At 43.7% G+C, this 22872-nt stretch overlaps 8 protein-coding genes across 8 annotated transcripts in view; 1 reads left to right on the top strand and 7 right to left on the bottom strand.

Moving 5' to 3' along the window:
* Positions 1–15403, bottom strand: part of LOC125714377 (histone H2B 1/2) — a 105691-nt gene extending 90288 nt beyond the window's left edge. The window contains exon 1 of the mRNA XM_048984919.1: positions 15381–15403. Coding sequence (XP_048840876.1) covers positions 15381–15388 — 8 coding nt within the window. The 5' untranslated portion in view covers positions 15389–15403. The remainder of the gene's footprint in view (positions 1–15380) is intronic.
* LOC125714364 (N-alpha-acetyltransferase 30-like) lies at positions 484–5217 on the top strand. Its single transcript, XM_048984903.1, has 4 exons — positions 484–1563; positions 3338–3461; positions 3567–3622; positions 3795–5217. The coding sequence occupies exons 1-4, from the start codon at positions 697–699 to the stop codon at positions 3930–3932; spliced, it is 1185 nt and encodes a 394-aa protein (XP_048840860.1). The 5' UTR covers positions 484–696; the 3' UTR covers positions 3933–5217.
* On the bottom strand, positions 10513–11679 carry LOC125714386 (histone H2A-like). Its single transcript, XM_048984931.1, has one exon. The coding sequence runs from the start codon at positions 11642–11644 to the stop codon at positions 11258–11260; it is 387 nt and encodes a 128-aa protein (XP_048840888.1). The 5' UTR covers positions 11645–11679; the 3' UTR covers positions 10513–11257.
* LOC125714369 (histone H1-like) lies at positions 12283–13025 on the bottom strand. Its single transcript, XM_048984908.1, has one exon. It carries the CDS (start codon positions 12964–12966, stop codon positions 12343–12345), a length of 624 nt encoding a protein of 207 aa, XP_048840865.1. The 5' UTR covers positions 12967–13025; the 3' UTR covers positions 12283–12342.
* LOC125714397 (histone H2B 1/2) lies at positions 14019–14476 on the bottom strand. The gene has a single exon (XM_048984942.1). The coding sequence runs from the start codon at positions 14459–14461 to the stop codon at positions 14087–14089; it is 375 nt and encodes a 124-aa protein (XP_048840899.1). The 5' UTR covers positions 14462–14476; the 3' UTR covers positions 14019–14086.
* A 4-nt stretch (positions 15404–15407) lies between the features above and the next one.
* zgc:163040 (uncharacterized protein LOC100038789 homolog) lies at positions 15408–21982 on the bottom strand. Its single transcript, XM_048986292.1, has 6 exons — positions 21636–21982; positions 20254–20638; positions 18522–18795; positions 17277–17694; positions 17123–17130; positions 15408–15813 (listed from the first exon to the last, which is right to left on the bottom strand). Exons 1-6 carry the CDS (start codon positions 21940–21942, stop codon positions 15466–15468), a joined length of 1740 nt encoding a protein of 579 aa, XP_048842249.1. The 5' UTR covers positions 21943–21982; the 3' UTR covers positions 15408–15465.
* LOC125714380 (histone H2A-like) lies at positions 17666–18935 on the bottom strand. The gene has a single exon (XM_048984924.1). The coding sequence runs from the start codon at positions 18891–18893 to the stop codon at positions 18507–18509; it is 387 nt and encodes a 128-aa protein (XP_048840881.1). The 5' UTR covers positions 18894–18935; the 3' UTR covers positions 17666–18506.
* Positions 20190–20650, bottom strand: LOC125714391 (histone H2B 1/2). Its single transcript, XM_048984936.1, has one exon. It carries the CDS (start codon positions 20622–20624, stop codon positions 20250–20252), a length of 375 nt encoding a protein of 124 aa, XP_048840893.1. The 5' UTR covers positions 20625–20650; the 3' UTR covers positions 20190–20249.
* Positions 21983–22872: the final 890 nt, after the last annotated feature.

Raw genomic sequence — 22872 nt, 5'->3', positions numbered from 1 at the left:
AAGTCGAATGAATAAACTATCCAACCATCTTTTAATACCCTGATTAGGGCATAAGACCCGGAATGGGACTTCAGTCTAAAGCAGGGGGGATCCACAAGGAGCAACTTAGAGACGCTAATCAGTCTGACTGCATGTTATTCGACCGAGAGAAAACCGGTATACCCCAATTTTACTTTCGCAGTACAAAGAGGAGGAGGGACTCTATAATTGGAAATAATAATAATAATAATAATAATAATTTAATAGCGAGATGTAGTTTCCAGATTAACCACTTTAAATTTTTACAAAGATTCTCTGATATACTTACAATGTACTATGATATACCTACAATTTAATGTATAAACTAGATATGAAATATCCCGTTATCTACCTGCCAGACGTGGTGCTTCCATACTACAAATGAATATAACATTTTCCTCTGGCGTTAGGTTTCCGTCTACTGCCTTACGTTAACTGTCGTAAAACGCCGCCTGGTAACTGCACTGACATTCATTGCAGCACTCTTTTCCGGCAGTGAGAGCAGGAAGCGAAGAGGGCAGGCGAAACCCGACAAGAGCAGAACCGAGATACCAGAGGAAAATACTTGTTTATTTTTGTCTTTATACGTACCGCTAAGGCTTTAGCCGCAGCCTGCTTGCTGTAAAGTTTTATACGCGCTGGTTTTCATTCGTCTACATTTTATCTGAATGAAGTGGAATGGCTGAAGTGCCGTCTGGGCCTAGTAGCGCATTGCCTGCATCCCCGGCTGAAATGCTACCTTTCGCTGGGAGTGGATTTGTAGGGTGCGTGGAATCGGAGGATCGGGGGTGCGGGCGAGCAGATACTTCAGCTGCAGTGACAAGACAATCGCAAACGTGTGATGGGAAAGGAGCGAATAAAGCGAACCGGAATCATCTGTTTTCCCTTTCGGCAGCCATGCACTTCCACACACATACGCAACCGCAGCAGCTGAACGGCTTAATCGGCAGCACAGAGGACGACCCCCTCGTCATCCACCAGAACGACGTCCACAGTAACCCTAATACTCATCATCCGGCTCACAGAACGCCAGAGTGCGCAGGAGAGCCCTCGATGCCCGGCGAGGGTAGGGAAGGCAATGTAGAGAACAACAATTTTTGCGACAGAAATAGTACCGGTCAAGAGTACAACTCGTGTTCAAAAAGCACTTCCTCCCATTCAAACAACAACATAAAGAATATGCCGACTATTTCTAGGACTGATGGCCGCCCAAACCAGCTCGTTGTTGGAGACGGGGTGGTTAGGACTGATAACCTTACGTCTATAGACAGAAAGATAACAGAGGATGGGGAGGAAGCCGAAGTACGACGGGCCGACGTGGAGTCGGATACGGGGAACACGCCTGTGTTGGACATGGAGAGACTAAGCCTAAATTCTCTGCCCGATCGAGGAGGGCAGGGCGACGACGACATCCGATACGTACGATACGAGTCGGAGTTGCAGATGCCAGACATAATGAGGCTAATCACCAAGGACTTGTCCGAGCCCTATTCCATTTACACATACAGGTACTTCATACACAACTGGCCGCAGCTCTGCTTTCTGGTACGTATGGAGGGCCGGTCCTTCGCGCTGGGGAAGGCATGGGGAGAAGTCATAACCTTTTTAGCAGTGTAACGTTAGTGAAAACAAACTGAGGGGAAAAAATCCATATCAGAATTTTTAAAGGTCGTTTTATGTATCCATTTGACAGATTTCTATATTATAATTGTTCATACTTGCAACAGATATCTGACGTCTTTAACCAGGATCGGTAATCGCTCGCTTGCAAAATAATACAGATGACGCAGGCTAACGTTGATATTAGTACAAAGATTTCACTGTCATGCCTTGAGGATTTCTGTCGTGGCCTAATTCGTAAAGTCAGAGATTAAATTTCACTATAGTAGCATGTGAAGCTGCGCTTTAGCGTATTGCACATGCGCAGCCTGGTAGCGCTAACATCGTACCTTCGCGATCTCATGCGTTCGGAGTGGTTGTGGTTCTCGTGTCTTCTGTGCTTATTGGCGCAGGACAGAGTTGTGTCTAAAACATCGCCATGGAGTGTCTGCCCTGGTATTCGTTGTGGCTCACACGTGCTCCTTACTGGGAGAAGTGTGTGTGACTGGTCATGCATTCAGGGTATCTCCCAGTAATTCCCAGTTAATTCACTTTAGCTGTCTCTGCAGTCTTGTTAAACGAGGCATGGCACATTTTTTTGCTGAAGTGTTATTGATAAGCTAAGATGATAGGAAAAAAGACAATGAACTATTAATGTTTTATGATTGAAAGTACAATGTATTTATGAAAACATACATATCAGGCTTGTATTGTATTAATGGTGCTTTTTATTAATAGAAAAAGACTGGCTTAGAAAGCTGGTGGGCACACAATTCACATGGGAAGGAGTGCAGGACCAGAAGGGAACCCTAGCGTGTGCCCCACTTACCCCAGTTACCCTGTGTACCCCTCCGGGCATGTTTGTGTTTGCTGTGCACCTGCAGACAACTTCTTTTCAAACAGTCAACAGGTGGAGAAATTGACAGGATTTTAAATTAACCAGCACATTCTGAGACACTTCAGTGACATCTCTGTGTAATGTGGGCTTTTGTCCAGATACTCATCCATTTCAGCTACTGAAACAGATTTTTTTTCTGTCGAATTTTTGAAATTGTAAGTCTAAAACCGATTTGTGCCATTTGCAAAAGTAATTATTGTGTTTTACAGGAACCACAGATATGAAGGCTGCCAGTTCTTTACTGCATATTTAAGCTAGTGTGTATATTAAAATGAAAGCAGAGGTAGATATGGCCTGTGTTGGACAACCATAATGCCAGCCAATTACCAAATACCTACATCTCAAACTAAAGACTTGCTTAGATAGGCACAGTGCACATCCTGTGAGTTTCAGTGAAAATATGCATAAAGGTGGATAGTGCACATTAACTTGTGGATGAAAAGAAGGAAGCCGTTTGGGATGTTTATCGAATGCATATGCGCATTTTGCTGGTGAATTACTTTGTGTAGGTAACTGGTCCAGTCTGATGATAATTAGTCTGGCAATGGGTTGCAAGCAAACTCCGGTAATTTTGGGGATAAACCTTCCATAAACCATTCAGAAAAAGTTTGTTTCACTCTGAATGCCCAGTCCTGCTGGTTTCGGCAGCATTATGCCACAGGTAATCTGTTTGGTTCCCTTGTTTAATGACGGCTTAAGGAGCATCCAGCTGCCTGTTATTGGTGGAGCTGCAGGCTGTTGTCGTGGAGTTTGCGTATGATTGCTGCCAGTGGATGATACTGGCTGTGCCCCGTCATCGGCTGGCTTGTTTGTGCTCCTCAGGCTATGGTGCATAGCGAATGTGTGGGCGCCATTGTGTGCAAACTGGACATGCACAAGAAGATGTTCCGTCGGGGCTACATCGCAATGCTCGCTGTGGACTCCAAGTTTCGCAGGAAAAGCATTGGTGAGACCCAACATATTTGTGCAGATCCATCCCGTGACCAGGAGAGGTGCTGTCTATTGTGCCTGCCCTGTCTCTTTTGACATGGTATATGCGGCTCTGTTTCAGGTACTAATTTGGTGAAGAACGCGATCTATGCCATGGTCGACGGCGACTGCGATGAGGTGCAGCTTCCGTCTCTCTGAGGGCTCGTTCCCATGTTGCTATGCATGTAACAATAGTACTCTACTTTAAGTTGGATTTCTGTGTTTCTGTAAGATTGGGTCTTATTTCTTAACTGGCTAGTTGCTGTGTGTCATTTCGAAACATGTTTGTTTTTCTTTCCTTGTTCTGCAGGTAGTGCTGGAAACGGAGATCACCAACAAGTCAGCGCTGAAACTCTACGAGAATCTGGGCTTTGTGAGGGACAAGCGCCTCTTCCGCTATTATTTAAACGGGGTGGATGCACTACGACTGAAACTGTGGCTGCGCTGAACCCCGACACCTCCACCCCTGCAGTTTTTTTTTCTTTTTTTTTTCTCGCCCTTCTCACCCCACCCAGCCCCCACCGCCACTCTCTCACCAGCCTGGACTCAGGTTCATGGAACAGAATTCTTAGCCAACGACAAATAGAAAATGGAAGCTAGGAATTTAATAAATAAAAAGACTCAACGCAGACTTGCTAGGTGAGACACTCAGAGTTGCACTGGAGGTCGGGGTCTGTGAAGTTGCCCATACAGAGTTCAACATAAAAGACGCAAAAGGTCATACAATCAGATTGATGTGGGCAGCAGCGGAACAGATGGGCCCTTTTTACTCCTGATTTTACAAACTCCAGTAATAAGAAGAGGGAACTACACAGAATATAAAGCAAGTGATAAGAACAAGAAAAAGTTAATATCATGGAATTTATTTTTAATGCATTTTTTTCATTTTTATCCCTTGAGCTGAAGTGTGTGCGTGAGGGAGGTGAGTATGCGAGTGTGTGTTTACAGAGATATGGGCCAGGTATTAGTTCCATTGCAGTGTGTGTGTTTGTTCCTCCGTGTTGAGATCCCTTTGGAATGGTGCTCTGTTCTCGCCGTCCTTCTGTCTGCTCTGGTTGATGCAGTGAGCATCTTGCGGCCCTAAGATCGAGGGAGATTCTACAAATACTCTGTAAATGTTCTACTTTTTTGATGGACATGACCAAGTAGAATGAGAAAACTGCAAACACATTATTCTGTGTACCGTGGCCAGCTAATGGAATGTTTAACAAAACAAAATCTAATAGAATATTGTTTTGAGGTCACTCTTTGGTGTGCTCCATAAATTGTCCTTTGAATGAATTTTACTTAATCAGTGGTGTGGGTTTTTTTCCCTCCTCTTTTTAATGGTTGGTTGAAAATGCATTTAGGATCAAGGAAGGTTACATGTCGTACTGAATCTGGAATCAAACAGGAACTGTACCAAGTGTCTGCGGCGGTCACTGTCGCTGGGAGGTGGCTGTGGGGTTCCAGCATCTATGTTGTTTTATGGTTGCGTTTGGATTCTCTACTACCTCTTGATCTGATCTTTTCTCCATGAGAGCAAACAAACAAATCTCAAAGCAGAGGTGGCCCCTCCTCTTTAAATTGCCCTGCTCTGTACTGTGCCATCCTCGCGTTCCCAGTCAGTTTATGGTGACCTGCTGTGGAAGCAGGATGCACTACCTTGAAAAGTTCAAGTATTAAAACTAAGAAGAAAATATGTGCACATGAATGCATTCTAATCCTGGCAAATAAAAAAAAAAAAAAGATTATGCATTGAAGTCTCCTTTGAATCGTTTTTTTTTTCTATAGTGCTTTAACTAGGGTTTGCATTTCATAATTAAAGCATTTCTTTAATTCGTGTGTTTGTGTGAGAAGAAGTTTTGTGAGACATCAAATGATGCTGTGAAGTCGAATTTCCCCATAAGGAATAATGTAAATGAGTATAATCCGTTCCAGACCCCGACTTGATTGCTTATTTAAACTTATCTACCTACCTACTTAATGATAAGAAGCATTGACAATCAATAATAAACTAATACACACATGAAATAAGTGACGATCCCACACTCTGAAACGCGAGCAGACACACGTGCGCCACCCTCAAGTATCACTATAATTTCCTTTTTAAGTTCTACACTCACTCTCAGTACTTTCCTCTTTGGTTTGCTGCTATCGCTGCTCCCTTTCTTAGGTGCCATGATTACTGTATCATTAAATGTACTGTAGATAAATCACAAAAAATTCACACCGAACACAGGAACACAACTTTCGCACGTCAAACTAAGTGGAAAGATACCGCGACACTCAGAGGATTCATTGGCATTAGCATCCCAGCAGGTCCGTTTGCCTTTATCAACCGATCAGAGGTGATACCAAGCGTCTCGCTTGGTACAGGATTTAGCATGTTTGTTTTGTCATGTTCCGAGTTTTTGGTCAAGTCATGCCTAGATTTTTCTTGACTGACTGGTTCGATGTCCAAATTGGGAGAACTGAACATGTCTCGCTCCATACAGGTTTTAGCAGGAACGGTCGAGTTCCAAGATTTGGATCGAGGTACTAGTCGAAAAAAATGCAGCAGACTCGTTCAAGTTCCAAGGTTCCACTGTAGATGTTTAGGAGAACAATGTTTTGTGACATCCCTGCATTTCATTTTATGCTTTACAGTGGTAGCATTTTTTTCTGTTTTTCATAATATTTTCTCTATATGTCACAACTTCATAAAATTAGTGCAAATGTAATAATGTGTTATTGAAAGATCCACATTTTCCACAATTCACATTTTTCTGTGTATATATTCATTGGAAATGTTTACTTGTTTAGCTTCCTGCAGAATCGGCTGTATGGTAGCATGTTGAACATTCCTTTGGAGTTACTCTGCTGTTCTTGAGGTGGCACTATTACAGAACCAACCCCCCCCCCCCAAAAACTAACTGTAAGGCACAGGTATCATGTGGCCATACAATCCAGTAGATTCCCGAAGTTACATGGTAACATTGCATTTGAATATAAACCATATGACCCATGTGAGACATCACAGGGGTCTCATCCTAAATTTGATTTTCAAATGAAACATAGTAATTTATGTCATAATTTATGTTGAGTTAAAAAAAATACAATTTTAACACTTGTCTGGATTTGAGAACAATGTGCGTAACATGTAAATCTTTCAAAAGTTTCTAAAAATTGACATTTCAAAATACAGGGTTTCCATGTCAGCACCGTATGCAGCCTGACAGTCAAGTTCATTCTGAGTAATATTCATATATCCAATATTCAATATATCCAGGGCATCATCCAGAAGGCTGTAGTCTGAGTTTTGGATATAGCAAAATCCAACTGAACATCCAGCAAATATAAAACTAGAACGTTCCCCAGTATAGTTATGAGTGTTTTGAAGTCGCTTTGTTCATGTATTTGTATATGTACAAATAGGTATAAGGCAGGGAACAGCCCAGGATGGAGCACTCGGCCCTCTGCAGGGCAACCGCTCACACAGGCAAGCACAAGGCAGGGAACAGCCCAGGATGGAGCACTCGGCCCTCTGCAGGACAACCGCTCACACAGGCAATTTGGTAACTCCAATGATTCCCATCTAACATTATCATTTGACATCTCTTTCTCCATAGCATTGCCAAGCTGAAAGAAATTTGACTTTTTTTGCCTCTGCTTTAAGAAGGTCTTTATGAATGAATGAATGAATGAAAGATACATTTATATTGTGCTTTTGGAAACACCCAAAGCGCTTTACAGAACCAATGGGGAGCCACTTCAACCCCCACCACTGTGTAGCCTCCACCTGGATGATGCGACGGCAGCCATTCTGCACCAGTACGCTCACCACACAGGAGTTTAGGTGGTGAAGGGGAGGGAGAGGATTCACCGGTTAGATATAGGGGATGATTTGGAGGCCGGATTTGAAAGGACCACAGCGGGCAGTTTAGCCAGGACATTGAGGTACCGCCCATACTCTTTCGAAAGATTGCCATGACCTGAGAGAGTCAGGTCCTCGGTTTTTACATCTCATCCAAAGAACGGCACCATTTTACAGCACAGTGTCCCCGTCACCTAACTGGGATCCGCGCTGACTATAAGATGGGCTTCCCTGTTGGCCACGCCAACACCTTTAAGTGCTCAGCATGTCATGAGAAGGTGCGCATATATATATTTTCAAATGTAACAGAAGGGCATGCGGTGTTTGGGTTAGCATATTTGTTTGTTTTGCTTTGTTTTGGTGTCTTGTTCGCCAATCACCCTGTTTGTGATGCCCCTAAGGATCACTGAAGAAAGGCATGATGCCCATAGGAACGGAAAAAATACCACTGACCAGGGGAACCAGCTGTGGGGCCTTGGCAGTAGCTCGGTGGGCTAAGCTGCCGTGCTTATGATCAGAAAACTAGTGGTGTGAGCATTGGCCTTAGCGGAAAAGTCACATGTCTGTGGGCCCTTCACCTCCACTTCCAGGGGTGCTGCACGTTAGCTGACCCTGCCCTGTGTAAAGTACATGTAGATCTCCTTTGGAAGACCTCTTGGGCTTATTACATCATTGCAACAATCCTCATTACAACCTTCTTGTAACTTTTTAGGGCCCATGTTTTGCTAACCAAGGTACAGCTCTGTGTATTACTAAGCAAGAGAAAAAAAAACATCGATAATGCTGAAAATCTGCAGCAAGACACGTTATATTTCATAAGCACTAAGCAACTAAAGCCGTGGAGGAACTTTAATTGGTCAGTTCCAGGCCCAATACTATTTTACTTCCTCGATCTATGTACTTGGACTTGTCTTTAATGAGCTTCATCTTCCTTTTTCCAAATTCAACTTCATATTTAGTTTCACACCTTTAGTTTATCATCTTTACTTAGTGCCAGACAAATTGTTCACGTGATGATGGTAATGATTGTATTTATTAGCTGGTTAAACAGTGTTTTCCAAACAATACAATTTTATATTTTTTTGTACATGGTGCAGTACACATAAGAAATGAGCAAAGCTATACCACTTAAGGGAAATAATCCAGCACTTGGATTTTAAACACTAAAATACGAATATCAATACACAAATATCAAAATAATACATATAATTAAACCAAGTAATTACATTCAACTAGTAGTTGCACAAGCCAGTCGTGTCTTTAGTGCTCTCTTGACATGTGTGAAAATAAATCTATATGCTCTGTGGGTGCAAATCGCACGAAGCTCTTTAGATAAATCACAAACAAAAGGGACAAAAATACTGGACATCAGAGTAATTAAACCCAAATCAAAAAGATTACAGTGTGTAAGGAGCATGCACTGATACAGTGTGTAAGGAGCATGCGCCGATTACAGTGTGTAAGGAGCATGCACTGATACAGTGTGTAAGGAGCATGCGCCGATTACAGTGTGTAAGGAGCATGCGCCGATACAGTGTGTAAGGAGCATGCGCCGATTACAGTGTGTAAGGAGCATGCACCGATACAGTGTGTAAGGAGCATGCGCCGATTACAGTGTGTAAGGAGCATGCACAGATACAGTGTGTAAGGAGCATGCGCCGATTACAGTGTGTAAGGAGCATGCGCCGATTACAGTGTGTAAGGAGCATGCACTTATTACAGTGTGGAAGGAGCATGCGCCGATTACAGTGTGTAAGGAGCATGCACTGATACAGTGTGTAAGGAGCATGCGCCGATTACAGTGTGTAAGGAGCATGCGCCGATTACAGTGTGTAAGGAGCATGCACAGATACAGTGTGTAAGGAGCATGCGGCGATTACAGTGTGTAAGGAGCATGCACTGATACAGTGTGTAAGGAGCATGCGCCGATTACAGTGTGTAAGGAGCATGCGCCGATACAGTGTGTAAGGAGCATGCACCGATTACAGTGTGTAAGGAGCATGCGCCGATTACAGTGTGTAAGGAGCATGCACTGATACAGTGTGTAAGGAACATGCACCGATTACAGTGTGTAAGGAGCATGCACCGATTACAGTGTGTAAGGAACATGCACTGATTACAGTGTGTAAGGAGCATGCACTGATACAGTGTGTAAGGAACATGCACCGATTACAGTGTGTAAGGAGCATGCACCGATTACAGTGTGTAAGGAACATGCACTGATTACAGCGTGCTCCTGCACCCACCACATGACAAACCACCTCAGGAATGAGAACCTGAGTACAGCCGTGTGGTGGGTGATACCTCAGCACCACATTAGTCCAAATGGACCAGTTTTTTCCCCAGTGGCTGGAGTGTCAATCCTGCCATTTTTCCCTGAAAGTTGGAAGACCTCTTTATAGGACTGGATGTAGATTAACCTCATACACAGGATGAAGCATTTGCAGGTTAAGGGCCTTGCTTAAGGACCCAATGGAGTAAAATCACTCCGGGAATTCACGGGATCTGAACCAGCAACCTTCAGATTGCTGGTACAGATCCATAGCCCCAGACCCAGATGCGTGAGAGCTTGCAACCCTGCTTTCCGTGTGCGTCTGTCTCAGGCTTTCGATGCGATTCAGCATAACGCGAAATTAGGAAACACTTGCATTCATAATAAATTCTCTCCCTTGCAGTCCAGATCGCTGCCGCGGAACACTATTAAAGCAACCCAAAGACCCACGACCTCCTAATATTTACTCGCAACTTAATTTTCAAAATAGCCGAATTGATTCGGAAAACCCCGGACCTGGCAACTCCAGAACAAAGTAGCGCATTTTTCCCTTGAACGCAAATTTGTAACGCATTCAACTAATATTGGTTAAAAAATACCCCGCCCTCCATTGGTAGAGGACTCGTCATTTCCCTTTTTATTGGAGGATTTGCATGGGCGCCGAAAATCTAAACACACGCCTCCAGTATTTCAGGCGCCACTGACCTTATGAACAATTAGTAACTCCAGCACAAAACCGTACGGAAGTCGCCACCGATCGACTGCCAGAGGAACTCCAAACTAATGCAAATGCTCTTTTCCGCCGTGTTTAGTCATTCTCCATATAACGAACGTAATTATATTCTTTTCAATAACTATTCAATGTAATCCTGTGTACGCGGGCACGTTAGAATCGCTCGGGAAAATCTGTGCATCCCCATGCGACTTCAGTACGGTTTTGTGCTGGAGGATCACAATTGTGCTACATTCATGACGAAAAACTCCTGTCGTGAACGGGCAAGAAGCAGGCAAGGAGTTTGAATACGGGGATTTATTGAAGGGAAGAAGGCTCGAGGAAAAACGGGACATCAGACATCGACTAACATCAATGACGGACAAACAACCAGGGCAAAACGTAGACTGAAATAGACAAGACTGGGTGAAAATAAATCACACAGCTGGGCAAGATCGAGGAATCACACGTGGAAAATCAGGGGGCGTGGCACACGACGATCGGACGAGCCGGGCATGACAACACCAAGTGCAGCATATAATTTCTAATAAACCCCTTAACCACGCGTATGTCCATACTGTACTTCAGGAGCAAAACCATGTAAAAAATATAGGAAAAAAAGTTACATAAAACGTGATCACCCACAGATGCTTCCCGGTGCAGTCAATTCATCATTTACATGTGAGCTGCAACAACTGAATCTCGTTTGATTCCCCCAAAATCACTAGTACACCAAAACAAAAACACCTCGTACAAACATCTATAATACTGCATAGGCAACTCAAATGTTCACCAATATATTACAAACCTAATAGAATAAACGTAGATATTAGTTACTTGAAATGTCAGATCGCCACAGAACTACATCATCTTCGCATCCTGAGAATTAGCCCTTTTGGAACAGAAGTAGGTGGCTCTTAAAAGAGCCTTTTGATTGATAATGCAATGCGATGTTTATTTGGTCTTAGCCGGCTTCTCGGTCTTCTTGGGCAGCAGTACAGCCTGGATGTTGGGCAGCACGCCGCCCTGAGCGATAGTCACACCGCCCAGCAGTTTGTTCAGCTCTTCGTCGTTACGAACGGCAAGCTGCAGATGACGAGGAATGATGCGCGTCTTCTTGTTGTCGCGGGCAGCGTTACCAGCCAACTCCAGGATTTCAGCAGTAAGATACTCGAGCACAGCAGCCAAATAGACTGGAGCTCCAGCACCAACTCGCTCAGCATAGTTCCCTTTACGGAGCAGCCTGTGAACACGGCCAACAGGAAACTGCAAGCCAGCCCTGGAAGACCGAGTCTTGGCCTTAGCCCGAACTTTGCCGCCGGTTTTGCCCCTACCACTCATCTCTTTTCTGTACAACAAGAATTCACGTAAAACACGGTGCAGTTCCACAATCTCTCTACTTATACAACATACTTCATTGTATCACGACTTCATTGGCTGCACTCGTCCAACTGAAGTTGTCCAATGAAAACGAAGGCGTGAACCTACCGAGAGCTGAGCATTAGTATGGTAAAAGTTCAGCTTTAGGTAATACAATAATCCCTTCACATTCGTCAGTTCAATGGTGGAAGATTCCCGCCAATGTGCAATTTTGCGAATAATACTTGCTATCCCCCTTAAGTGTCTGCTGGACTGTACGAGAAAACGTTTTATGTTATTCATGTATCTATTCATCACCAATTGCTAAATAAACAGTACTGTTCTTTACACTGTTTCTGGGGGAAACATGGAATTCCAGGGTCATTGTATCTAACATCTCATAATATTATGGCACTTATTATGCGAAGTCACACGTGTAACTAAGTTTATCATAAACATCTAACTTCGTATATGCATGCATACTAATGTGAACACACTGCAGCTTTAATGGGAACAAATAACTCATGTGTGTCATATTTATTTGTCAAACTGATTACGACACATCTTTGAAATAGATAAAATAGAAATAAATCAAGATAAAGCTCTATTTCCGAGATCAGTGGGTGGCTCTTAAAAGAGCCTTTTTGTTCTCCTAGGTTTGGAAATCAGCAGCTGTCCCTTCACTTCTTCTTGGGAGCGGCTCTTTTGGCTTTGGTAGCCTTGGGTTTGGCGACTTTAGGCTTGGCTGCCTTTGCTTTCTTCGGGCTCTTGGTGGCCTTCTTTGCTGCCGCCGGCTTTTTCGCCTTCTTGGGACTCTTGGTCGCTTTCTTGGCTACCGCCGGCTTCTTTGCCTTCTTGGGAGACTTTTTGGCGACTGCCGGCTTCTTGGCTGCTGAGGCCGCCGCCTTCTTGGGCTTCTTCGCCGCCGCGGGTTTCTTTGCTGCTGGCTTCTTGGCTTTAGGAGCGGCTTTCTTCACGGGCTTCTTGACGGTTTCGCTCTGCTTCTTGTTCAGCTTGAAGGAGCCAGCGGCGCCGGTTCCCTTGGTCTGAAGCAGAGTCCCTTTAGTCACCAGAGCCTTAATCGCTAGCTTTACGCGGGAGTTGTTCTTCTCCACGTCGTAGCCGCCGGCTGCCAGAGACTTCTTCAGAGCGGCAAGAGACAGGCCGTTCCTTTCTTTGGAGGCGGACACAGCCTTCACAATCAACTCCCCGACACTGGGACCTGATTTCTTCGGCTTAGGTGCCGCTTTCTTCTTGGATGCCTTAGCCGGAGCGGCGGCTGGAGCTGGAGCGACTTCTGCCATTTTCACTTTCAGATAAACCACACAGTCAGCGAAGCTGGTCTGTTCGTACTGATGCGTCACGGTGGGTCCTCCTTAAACTCGCCATGAGAACCATATAGACTCAACCTACACGGCGCTGTCTGCAGAGCGCGCGACGCCACTTTCGCTTGTGTTTTCTCCTCGCGCAAAAGTGCCTTAAAATCATCCGATTAGCTGTATTAGTGTTTGCTAACGAATGTGGCTTTAATATAAGATCCTTCCACTTAGAAGTGAGCCGTATTATTTGCAGATAAGGGATTGATTATTATTTGAATTCCTCAAAAACTTTACTTTCAAGTTGGAGACCGTCTAAGGTTCATGGTCTTTGCCTTCATTTTACTGAAAAACACATTAAAACATTACAGCTAAAGACAATATTCAAGGTAGCGGTTTCTAGCAAGGCTAATTGCATTGCAATAAGGTGGTAGTAATCCAGCAATGTCATCCAGTGATTTTTAAATCGGACCAAACTTGAGTTCATTAAAGCACATTTTAAGTATCTGTGCTATTGATAGTACAGATTGTTCATTATTAGGTTAAAGCATAAATGAGTCAGTGACATAAAAGAAAAGGCATAGAACATACAAAAAAGATATATTTCATGATTAGGCGCCAACATAATTATACAAAAACCCAGGAGGCTCTGCTCAATTATTCACTTCTTTAGTCACATGTAACTTCACATGATGAACGCGACATGAAATCGACAATGAGCAGGTATAAGTACCCAAGAAAATGTGGATCTGGTGTAACACAAAGGTGGTTATTTCGAGCACCAGAGACAGTCATTTATAAATACGTAGCTTATTTAATCAATATATATTTGGTCCCTCAATTTGCAAGACATCTAACGTCTCTATCCCGTCGGCAAGAAAAATGCACCACTGTTATGTCAGGCAGTCATTATGAATGAAAACTTTAATGCCTTGGCTGATAATAAACAAATCGCTAAGACAAAAATACAGCCACAATAAACGACCAGCTGTATTATATATATGTATTATATTATATGCATTATATGTAAGTGGAAATTTCGCCGTTTTTGACTTTGTGGGTGGCTCTTAAAAGAGCCTTTGGTTTCTTTTGCAAAGCGGCAGGGGCTTTACTTGGAGCTGGTGTACTTGGTGACAGCCTTGGTTCCCTCAGACACAGCGTGCTTGGCCAACTCGCCAGGAAGCAGAAGGCGCACGGCTGTCTGGATCTCCCTGGAAGTGATGGTGGAGCGCTTGTTGTAGTGAGCCAGACGGGACGCCTCACCGGCAATGCGCTCGAAGATATCATTGACGAAGGAATTCATGATACCCATAGCCTTGGAAGAAATACCTGTGTCCGGATGAACCTGCTTCAGGACTTTGTACACGTAAATGGCGTAGCTCTCCTTCCTGGTCCTCTTGCGCTTTTTTCCCCCCTTTCCGGCAGTCTTCGTCACTGCCTTCTTCGAGCCCTTTTTGGGCGCAGACTTCGCTGGCTCAGGCATGTTTTCTTCTTGCTCTTAAACAAGAACAACGATATGCTGTTGCTCATTCGGCCTCCTTATATTTCGCCTTTATGCAAATTAGGCAGGAATCACTGGACACATTTTCATTGGGCGTTAAAAGCCCGCTCGATTACTTTCAGATTCTATTGGTTCAGGTCTGCGTATCCACTTTCTTCCGAATGAGCCATTTTTCGGTAAAAAAAATAAAATAAAAAAATATATATATATATATATACACAAATGTTTTACACAGGCATTCAGAAAACATTGTGGTAACTCAGCAATAACATCTTAATTTATGACTTTTGTACGAATTTAACTGAATCGAGAACACTTCCTGCCCCCCCTCCTCGCAGACATACATTTTTTGCTAACTCTGCGCTCAGATCGAATATGCAGAATAGCATTATCATTGTATGATGCAATTTAAGGTTTTACATTGTATATGGCAATAAACTTTTACATCTACCGGACATTCCACCAAGCTTAAGTTTACTGCTGTTTCCCAACTATACCTGTCCATCAATCTACTTAAATATGAAACACTACGGTCCGCTGGACGTTATTTTTCAATGGGTCTGGTTGTAACAAAGCCTGGAATGAACCGATAGCAACGTTGTCGGAATTGAAGAGTAACTCTCACCATAAGAATAAAAGATTAGGTTTCGAAATCTTAGAGGCGAAGTGAATCAAGTCGCAACCGAGAGCAATTTTTGATCGAAATTCAGCTACATTGACGGGACAGTGAAGTCTGGTGATCATACCCTAGTCACAAAAATAAAATGGTCTATCATTCGAGAGCAGTGGGGCCAAAAAATACGGTTGCACTCACAACCATCGTTTCCCCATCAGTAATCTTTTAGTATCTAGATGTAAATGAACCAGTCGGATATATTCTCAACATAGTGATACCACGTACATGACCATTTGCCTTTTTAGAACGAAGTGGGTGGCTCTGAAAAGAGCCTTTGGGTTTGTAGATTCACTCGCTGTTGCTTTCACGCTTAACCACCGAAGCCGTACAGAGTGCGGCCCTGGCGCTTGAGAGCGTACACGACATCCATGGCGGTGACGGTCTTCCTCTTGGCGTGCTCGGTGTAGGTAACGGCGTCGCGAATAACGTTCTCCAGGAACACCTTCAGTACACCACGGGTTTCTTCGTAGATCAGACCGGAGATACGCTTGACACCACCTCGGCGGGCAAGACGGCGAATAGCTGGCTTAGTAATACCCTGGATATTGTCACGAAGGACTTTACGATGGCGCTTAGCGCCACCCTTTCCCAGGCCCTTACCTCCCTTTCCTCGACCAGACATCACTACTTCGGAATTTGAAACGAAAATAGACAAGTCCTATGCGGTCCATGTTGTGTTATACACGTAAGCACTACCTGATTGAAACCATAGCGCAACTTTCAGACCGATTGGTTGCCTCCGTCCACACATCTTTCTCCAAACGGTCCCTTATTTTTCGAGCTCTGTATACTTGGTGGTTGCAAATTGCAACATTCAGAAAGTAATATTTTGCTGACCTAAGAATCACACGTGTATAACACAACATGGACCGCATAGGACTTGTCTATTTTCGTTTGTTCTCATCACATAATATTATAGAATCTCATTAGTAACAGCATGTCCATCAGAATACATTAAGCAGTGAGGTTGCACCTTTTACGGGCTTTATGCTGTTCTGATTCAGTGCAGTGGCAAGTGTACCTGTGATACGTGGTGCTTCTACATGAATATGGTATATTTGAAAAATGTAAAAGGAAAAACATTTTACGAGACAATGCATACCACCTGAGTAGATTAAATTTTATGTCTAAATTCATATAAAAAATTATGGCTGCCAAACACTTGCTCGTGGTTTTCCCTCCCCCCACCCCACAAGCCATGTCAGCAGTGCTCTGACCGAGTCCTCTGGCTGTAATGCTTTGGTCCTCGTCACTGAGATCTGGGCTGGGCATGTTGTTTTGGCTCATTGCTGTATATAGGAATAAAACTGGTAACATATTATCAAGGTTGTCGCCATCGTAGGATACAAGACACCAATCCATCACAGACACACCAAGTCTTGCTCTAAACTGGACAATGTTGCAACTCCTAGCTCTACAACTGGCTCACCAGATGCTGAATTACTCAGACACGATATACATCACACGAGACTGCCATCCTGAGATTCACTTCAGGCCTGGTGTGACCAGCTGATGGATAAAGGATAACAGTATATAGATGGATGTGCAGATATTACACACCTATTGCACTCATCTTGTATGTCATCCTATGTCAGGCACTATTTTGAAAGCAGCACTGACAGCTCATTGAACGCCATAAACACTAAAAATCGTACTTAAGACCTGCATGTTTTGGCCTCCAATATTCTCCAGGAACATGCCGTCAATCCAAAAAAAAAAAAAAAAAACAACTATGATGATTCATCAGAAGTGGGAAAACTGTTAGTGAGAAAACCTAAAACCTTTAACAACTACATGGGAGAAAAAAAAAAAAAAAAAAAAGTACAGCAAGAATATAGAATATTTCTGCATTCTCCATACTAGATTACTATCATAGTCCGGTTAGTTGTGTTATGCATATAGAGGAAAAAAGTTAGAGGGGCTTGTTTTGCACTCTGCCTCAAAATCAAAACAAAAGGTTTTCCTACCCTTTCTCCTGTATAAATAGCCATCCAAGACAAACTGCCAGAGGAAGCAGCAACTAAAACCAGACAGAAAATTCTGCGCTTCTGTGATCCTTGAGGTGGCTCTTAAAAGAGCCTTTGTTTCGGTTTGGTTTAGACTTGAAACCAATTTAAGCACGTTCACCACGGATACGGCGAGCCAGCTGAATATCTTTAGGCATGATGGTCACTCGCTTGGCATGAATGGCGCACAGGTTGGTGTCCTCAAACAGACCGACCAGATACGCCTCGCTTGCCTCCTGCAGCGCCATAACAGCCGAGCTCTGGAAGCGCAGGTCGGTCTTGAAATCCTGAGCGATTTCCCTCACCAGACGCTGGAAGGGCAGCTTGCGGATCAGCAGCTCGGTGGACTTCTGATAACGCCGGATCTCTCGCAGAGCCACGGTTCCGGGCCGATAGCGATGCGGCTTCTTGACGCCGCCAGTGGCCGGAGCACTTTTACGTGCCGCTTTGGTAGCCAGCTGCTTTCTGGGCGCTTTGCCACCAGTAGATTTACGTGCGGTCTGCTTGGTTCTTGCCATGCTTACGACTTCTTTCTATTTCTCAAATAGAACTGCAAGTATATTCGGGATAACACAAACTTATAAAGCAGTACTAACCTGCTTTGATTGGTTGATTTTTTTCCACGCCTCCATTGGTAGAGTGGCGTCTTCGTTCTTCCTCTTATTGGATGATGTGCTTTGGCGCCCGAAGTCAAATACGACTCCCATCTTTTTCAAGCGTAACTAAGGAAATTATGAAGTTCTTAGTAATCAGGGCAGTAAAACATGAAATCTAGATGAAAGCTCCAGATTACTACTTCATTGCATATCAGCAAAATGTGTTTTGAAATATTATTTACGGGGCAGAATGGTGCGTACACGTACACACACACACACATTGAGACGTATATAGGGCATTTAAGCCCATCCTGAACGAAATTTTATATCGTTTTCACGTCCATACTATCAGAAGCATGAAAAGCAACCCCACACTTACTTTAATCATTCAATATTTGCGCGAGTTGCAGTAATTTCTAACCCAACTCGTTCGCAGTTCTGTTCCGTTTTATCAGCAATACTCGTCCACAATGGCTTTGAGCAAAGTGAGACGGTGGTTAACGCAGTTTTATGACAATAACTTAGATCTCGACCAATTTTTAAAAATCCAAAAAAATGTACCGATTTTAAACTCTTTGTAACTGCAGTAGCCCTAATATTTTGCAACAAGTCTTATTAATAAGTCGAGAACAATTGATAAAAAGCAGTGGACCAAAATAACGTTTTTCATATCTTGATTTTAGCCCTTTTGAAAAAGAAATGAGTGGCTCTTAAAAGAGCCTTTTGGTGATCAATGCAATTCAACCAGTTTACTTGGTCTTAGCCGGCTTCTCAGTCTTCTTGGGCAGCAGCACAGCCTGGATGTTGGGCAGCACGCCGCCCTGAGCGATAGTCACACCGCCCAGCAGTTTGTTCAACTCTTCGTCGTTACGAACGGCAAGCTGCAGGTGGCGAGGAATGATGCGCGTCTTCTTGTTGTCGCGGGCAGCGTTACCAGCCAACTCCAGGATTTCAGCAGTGAGATACTCGAGCACAGCAGCCAAATAGACTGGAGCTCCAGCACCAACTCGCTGAGCATAGTTACCTTTACGGAGCAGCCTGTGGACACGGCCGACAGGGAACTGTAAGCCAGCCCTGGAAGAACGAGTCTTGGCCTTAGCGCGAGCTTTGCCGCCGGTTTTGCCCCTGCCGCTCATTGTGTGATTGTACAAAGATATGAAACAAATGCTACTTTTCTTCTGGGCTTCGTCACTTATACGACATACAGCAATCTCATTGGCTGCACCCGTTCATATGACGTTGTCCAATGATATTGAAGGAGTGAGCCTCCCAGTCGCTGAATGCTAGCGCGGTGAAGTTAAAACATACTTCAAGGTAATAATTCAATATGCAATTGAACTTTCTATAAGCAGTACTCTGCGTCCGATAATGAAAAACACTATACGCTCATTGTTTTTCAAAAAATGTATTAAAGGTGTTAGAGGAAGGTACTAAAACCTACAGATCAAGCCAGAAATTTTGGTGTGGTTTTACACTTGGACTATCAGCAGCTGCATGAGGAAAATTACAGAATCAGCCCACTACCACCTTAAAAACAAAACATGAATTAAAAGGATGTTTGTCTAAACAAGACACATAATAGCTTTTACAATAGCATTTGCTCCTCACTAACAGGAAGTGCATACTGCATGACTTTCTGTGCAGTATAGGATTGATTTTGAAATACTTATTTGTGGAGAGAACAAAATTGCCTCGGATGTAAATACATTTGATTTACTTGGAACAGCATGAGGCACCCACACGCCCAAGAACACCTGGCAAATGTTTACTCAGTGATGGGAGAATCGAGACCAAACGAGACGAAGCAGCCGTCAGTTTCTGTCCTCCCGGTCCGTGGAACAAGCTTCCCCAAGAGCTTTCCCCCTGAAACGGTTAGCTCATAAAAAATCAGTGCCAAAACATTGTTTGCTGCACATCCTCAATAAATAAAATCAGTCACACACACGCTACAATGCAACTTCTATTCAGTCAGGCCATCTGGTTTTTTAGGTTAGGTGAGAGGGCCAACTATCCTCTCCAGTTCCTCTATGTCAAAATTACCACCGCTGAAGCAATAAAGCTAGCAAAATGACAAAAGGCTAGGCTACTCCGAAAAGCTAAATTGCAGATATCTATGGCGAACGTCGCATAGATAAGGTTTTTACTGAATCGCCCTAAAATCCAAGTCCTTTTGGAGATGTATTTGTGTTGCAGTTCTACCGTAGTGATATTTAATCGCTGCAATACTGACAGGCGCTAGCATCTTCATTCTCTTCTGCCGGGCTTCCATATTGCCAAGTAACGGAGAAATTTCCATACGATACTTTAAGAAACGGATAATTGTGACACATCGACGTGTTAAACTGTAACATGCGCTTCCTGTTCATTCTACTCTATTGACACAATGTGAACCTGCTTAAACGCAGAAGCTACTTAACAGCATTTGCTCCTTTCTGACTTTGTGGGTGGCTCTTAAAAGAGCCTTTGGTTTCTTTTGCAAAGCGGCAGGGGCTTTACTTGGAGCTGGTGTACTTGGTGACAGCCTTGGTTCCCTCAGACACAGCGTGCTTGGCCAACTCGCCAGGAAGCAGAAGGCGCACGGCTGTCTGGATCTCCCTGGAAGTGATGGTGGAGCGCTTGTTGTAGTGAGCCAGACGGGACGCCTCACCGGCAATGCGCTCGAAGATATCATTGACGAAAGAATTCATGATACCCATGGCCTTGGAAGAAATACCCGTGTCCGGATGAACCTGCTTCAGAACCTTGTACACGTAAATGGCGTAGCTCTCCTTCCTGGTCCTCTTGCGCTTCTTTCCACCCTTTCCGGCAGTCTTCGTCACTGCCTTCTTCGAGCCCTTCTTGGGCGCAGACTTCGCTGGCTCAGGCATGTTTTCTTCTTGCTCTTAAACAAGAACAACGATATGCTGTTGCTCATTCGGCCTCCTTATATTTCGCCTTTATGCAAATTAGGCAGGAATCACTGGACACATTTTCATTGGGCGTTAAAAGCCCGCTCGATTACTTTCAGATTCTATTGGTTCAGGTCTGAGTATCCACTTTCTTTCGAATAAACCTTTTCCAAGTAAATACACAAGTGTCTTACACAGGCATTCGGAAAACATCATAGTGGCTGGCAGTAATATCTTTATTTACGGATTTTTTTTGCTAATTTAACTGACTTTCGAGCACGATTTGATTTCGAGGTCACGCGGAACTGCCCCCTCCTCGCAGACTTAAATTTTGCGCTGACTCTGCCGTCCACCAGTGTTTGCATTGTTTCCAATATATACTTATCTTGGATATTTATTCCTACATACATACCACTTGTGTTCTCTACCGCTTCCATCAAGGCCCATTTTGTACTATACTGCAGACTTTGCACATCCTGTCTGAATTCGGCTCATATCCGTGTCACATTCGTACATTTGTCTCCTGTACTTTTTATAGGTTTACATTGCACTCATATGCAAAATAACATTCTCATTGTACGGCGTAACTTGCCGTTTTACCGTGTACATCGCAATAAAACTTCCAATGTTCCAGACATTCCGGCATTGCTTTAGTTAATTCTCCCCCAACTATACCCGTTCTGTCCATCATTCTATTTAAATAGAAAACACTACGGTCCGCGGGACGTTATTTTTGCAGGGGCCTGGTTGTGACAAAGCCCTATATGAGCTGATTAACCTAAGAAATGTTGCTGGAATTGAAGAGTAACTCACCATAAGAATAAAACAAGATGTTCGCGCCTCGCCATTATTTCTTATATAACCAGTTGGATATATTCCTAACATACTGATACCACGTACATGACCATTTGCCTTTTTAGAACGAAGTGGGTGGCTCTGAAAAGAGCCTTTGGGTTTGTAGATTCACTCGCTGTTGCGTTCACACTTAACCGCCGAAGCCGTACAGAGTGCGGCCCTGGCGCTTGAGAGCGTACACGACATCCATGGCGGTGACAGTCTTCCTCTTGGCGTGCTCGGTGTAGGTAACGGCGTCGCGAATGACGTTCTCCAAGAACACCTTCAGCACACCACGAGTTTCTTCGTAGATCAGACCGGAGATACGCTTGACACCACCTCGGCGGGCAAGACGGCGAATAGCTGGCTTAGTAATACCCTGGATGTTGTCGCGAAGGACTTTACGATGGCGTTTAGCGCCACCCTTTCCGAGCCCCTTACCGCCCTTTCCTCTGCCAGACATAATGCTTTCTTTCTTTTAAAAACACCACTAACAAAAACGCTTTCGCTAGTGACCTGTTATATGCTGGAGTACTACCTGATTGAAGCCATAGATCAGATTATGCTGATTGGTCAGCTGCAACCCTTGTCCCTTTGTGTAGTGTTTTTGTATTATTTTACTTCCCACATCTATATACTTGGACATTTCTGTATTTTGTAAGTTTTACATCTTTCTTTATCTAAATTCAACTTTATATTTACATAAACTTTCCTGTATAAGTTCATATTGAAATTTGCGGCGGAAATTTGACTCCTCCCCATTTTCACTGGCTAAGAGTAATGTCGATCTCAAACACACGTTTATAATGCAACTATATTTCGGTTATGGTATTTAGCAGACGCCCTTATTCAGGGCAGATACTAATAGCAAAATGAGACTTTATAAAACCACTGAGGCTTTCCGGCAAAAAGGTTGATTACTGTACACTAGTGACACCTACTGGTAAATAAACCTAGCACCACAAGTAAGGGAATTTTTCTTTGTTGTGACAATACTTTTTGGCAATAAATATTATACTGTTGGAAAGCATATTTATTTCCCTTTTAAATTGTGCCACATTTGTAAGGATAGTACATTTGTGGGCTGAGCAGCAGAGCTGAGTATGTGGGTTGTGTTCCTGAAAAACTTGCCAAATCCCTACCAAAGCCAAACAGCCGATTCTGCTATTGACTTTTGTTTGGTGGCCTTTAGTGGATTTGATGATTGACATCTGAAGACATATTGGCAATTTAACAATTTATTCATTCAACAAACAGGAGCCTCAGTAGCATGTGGAAGAACCAAACACAGCCACAACACCGCATGCTGCTCACTGCTGTGGGACGGCATCCCATTCTTCAACCAGCATTGTCACGGCACAGAGGACATGAAGCTCTGCTGTGTTTGGGCCAA

Source organism: Brienomyrus brachyistius, chromosome 19 (genome assembly GCF_023856365.1).
Source record: "Brienomyrus brachyistius isolate T26 chromosome 19, BBRACH_0.4, whole genome shotgun sequence".
NCBI lineage: Eukaryota > Metazoa > Chordata > Actinopteri > Osteoglossiformes > Mormyridae > Brienomyrus > Brienomyrus brachyistius.
Note: the sequence above shows the minus strand (reverse complement) of the source record. Positions and strands in the feature narration are given on the sequence as shown.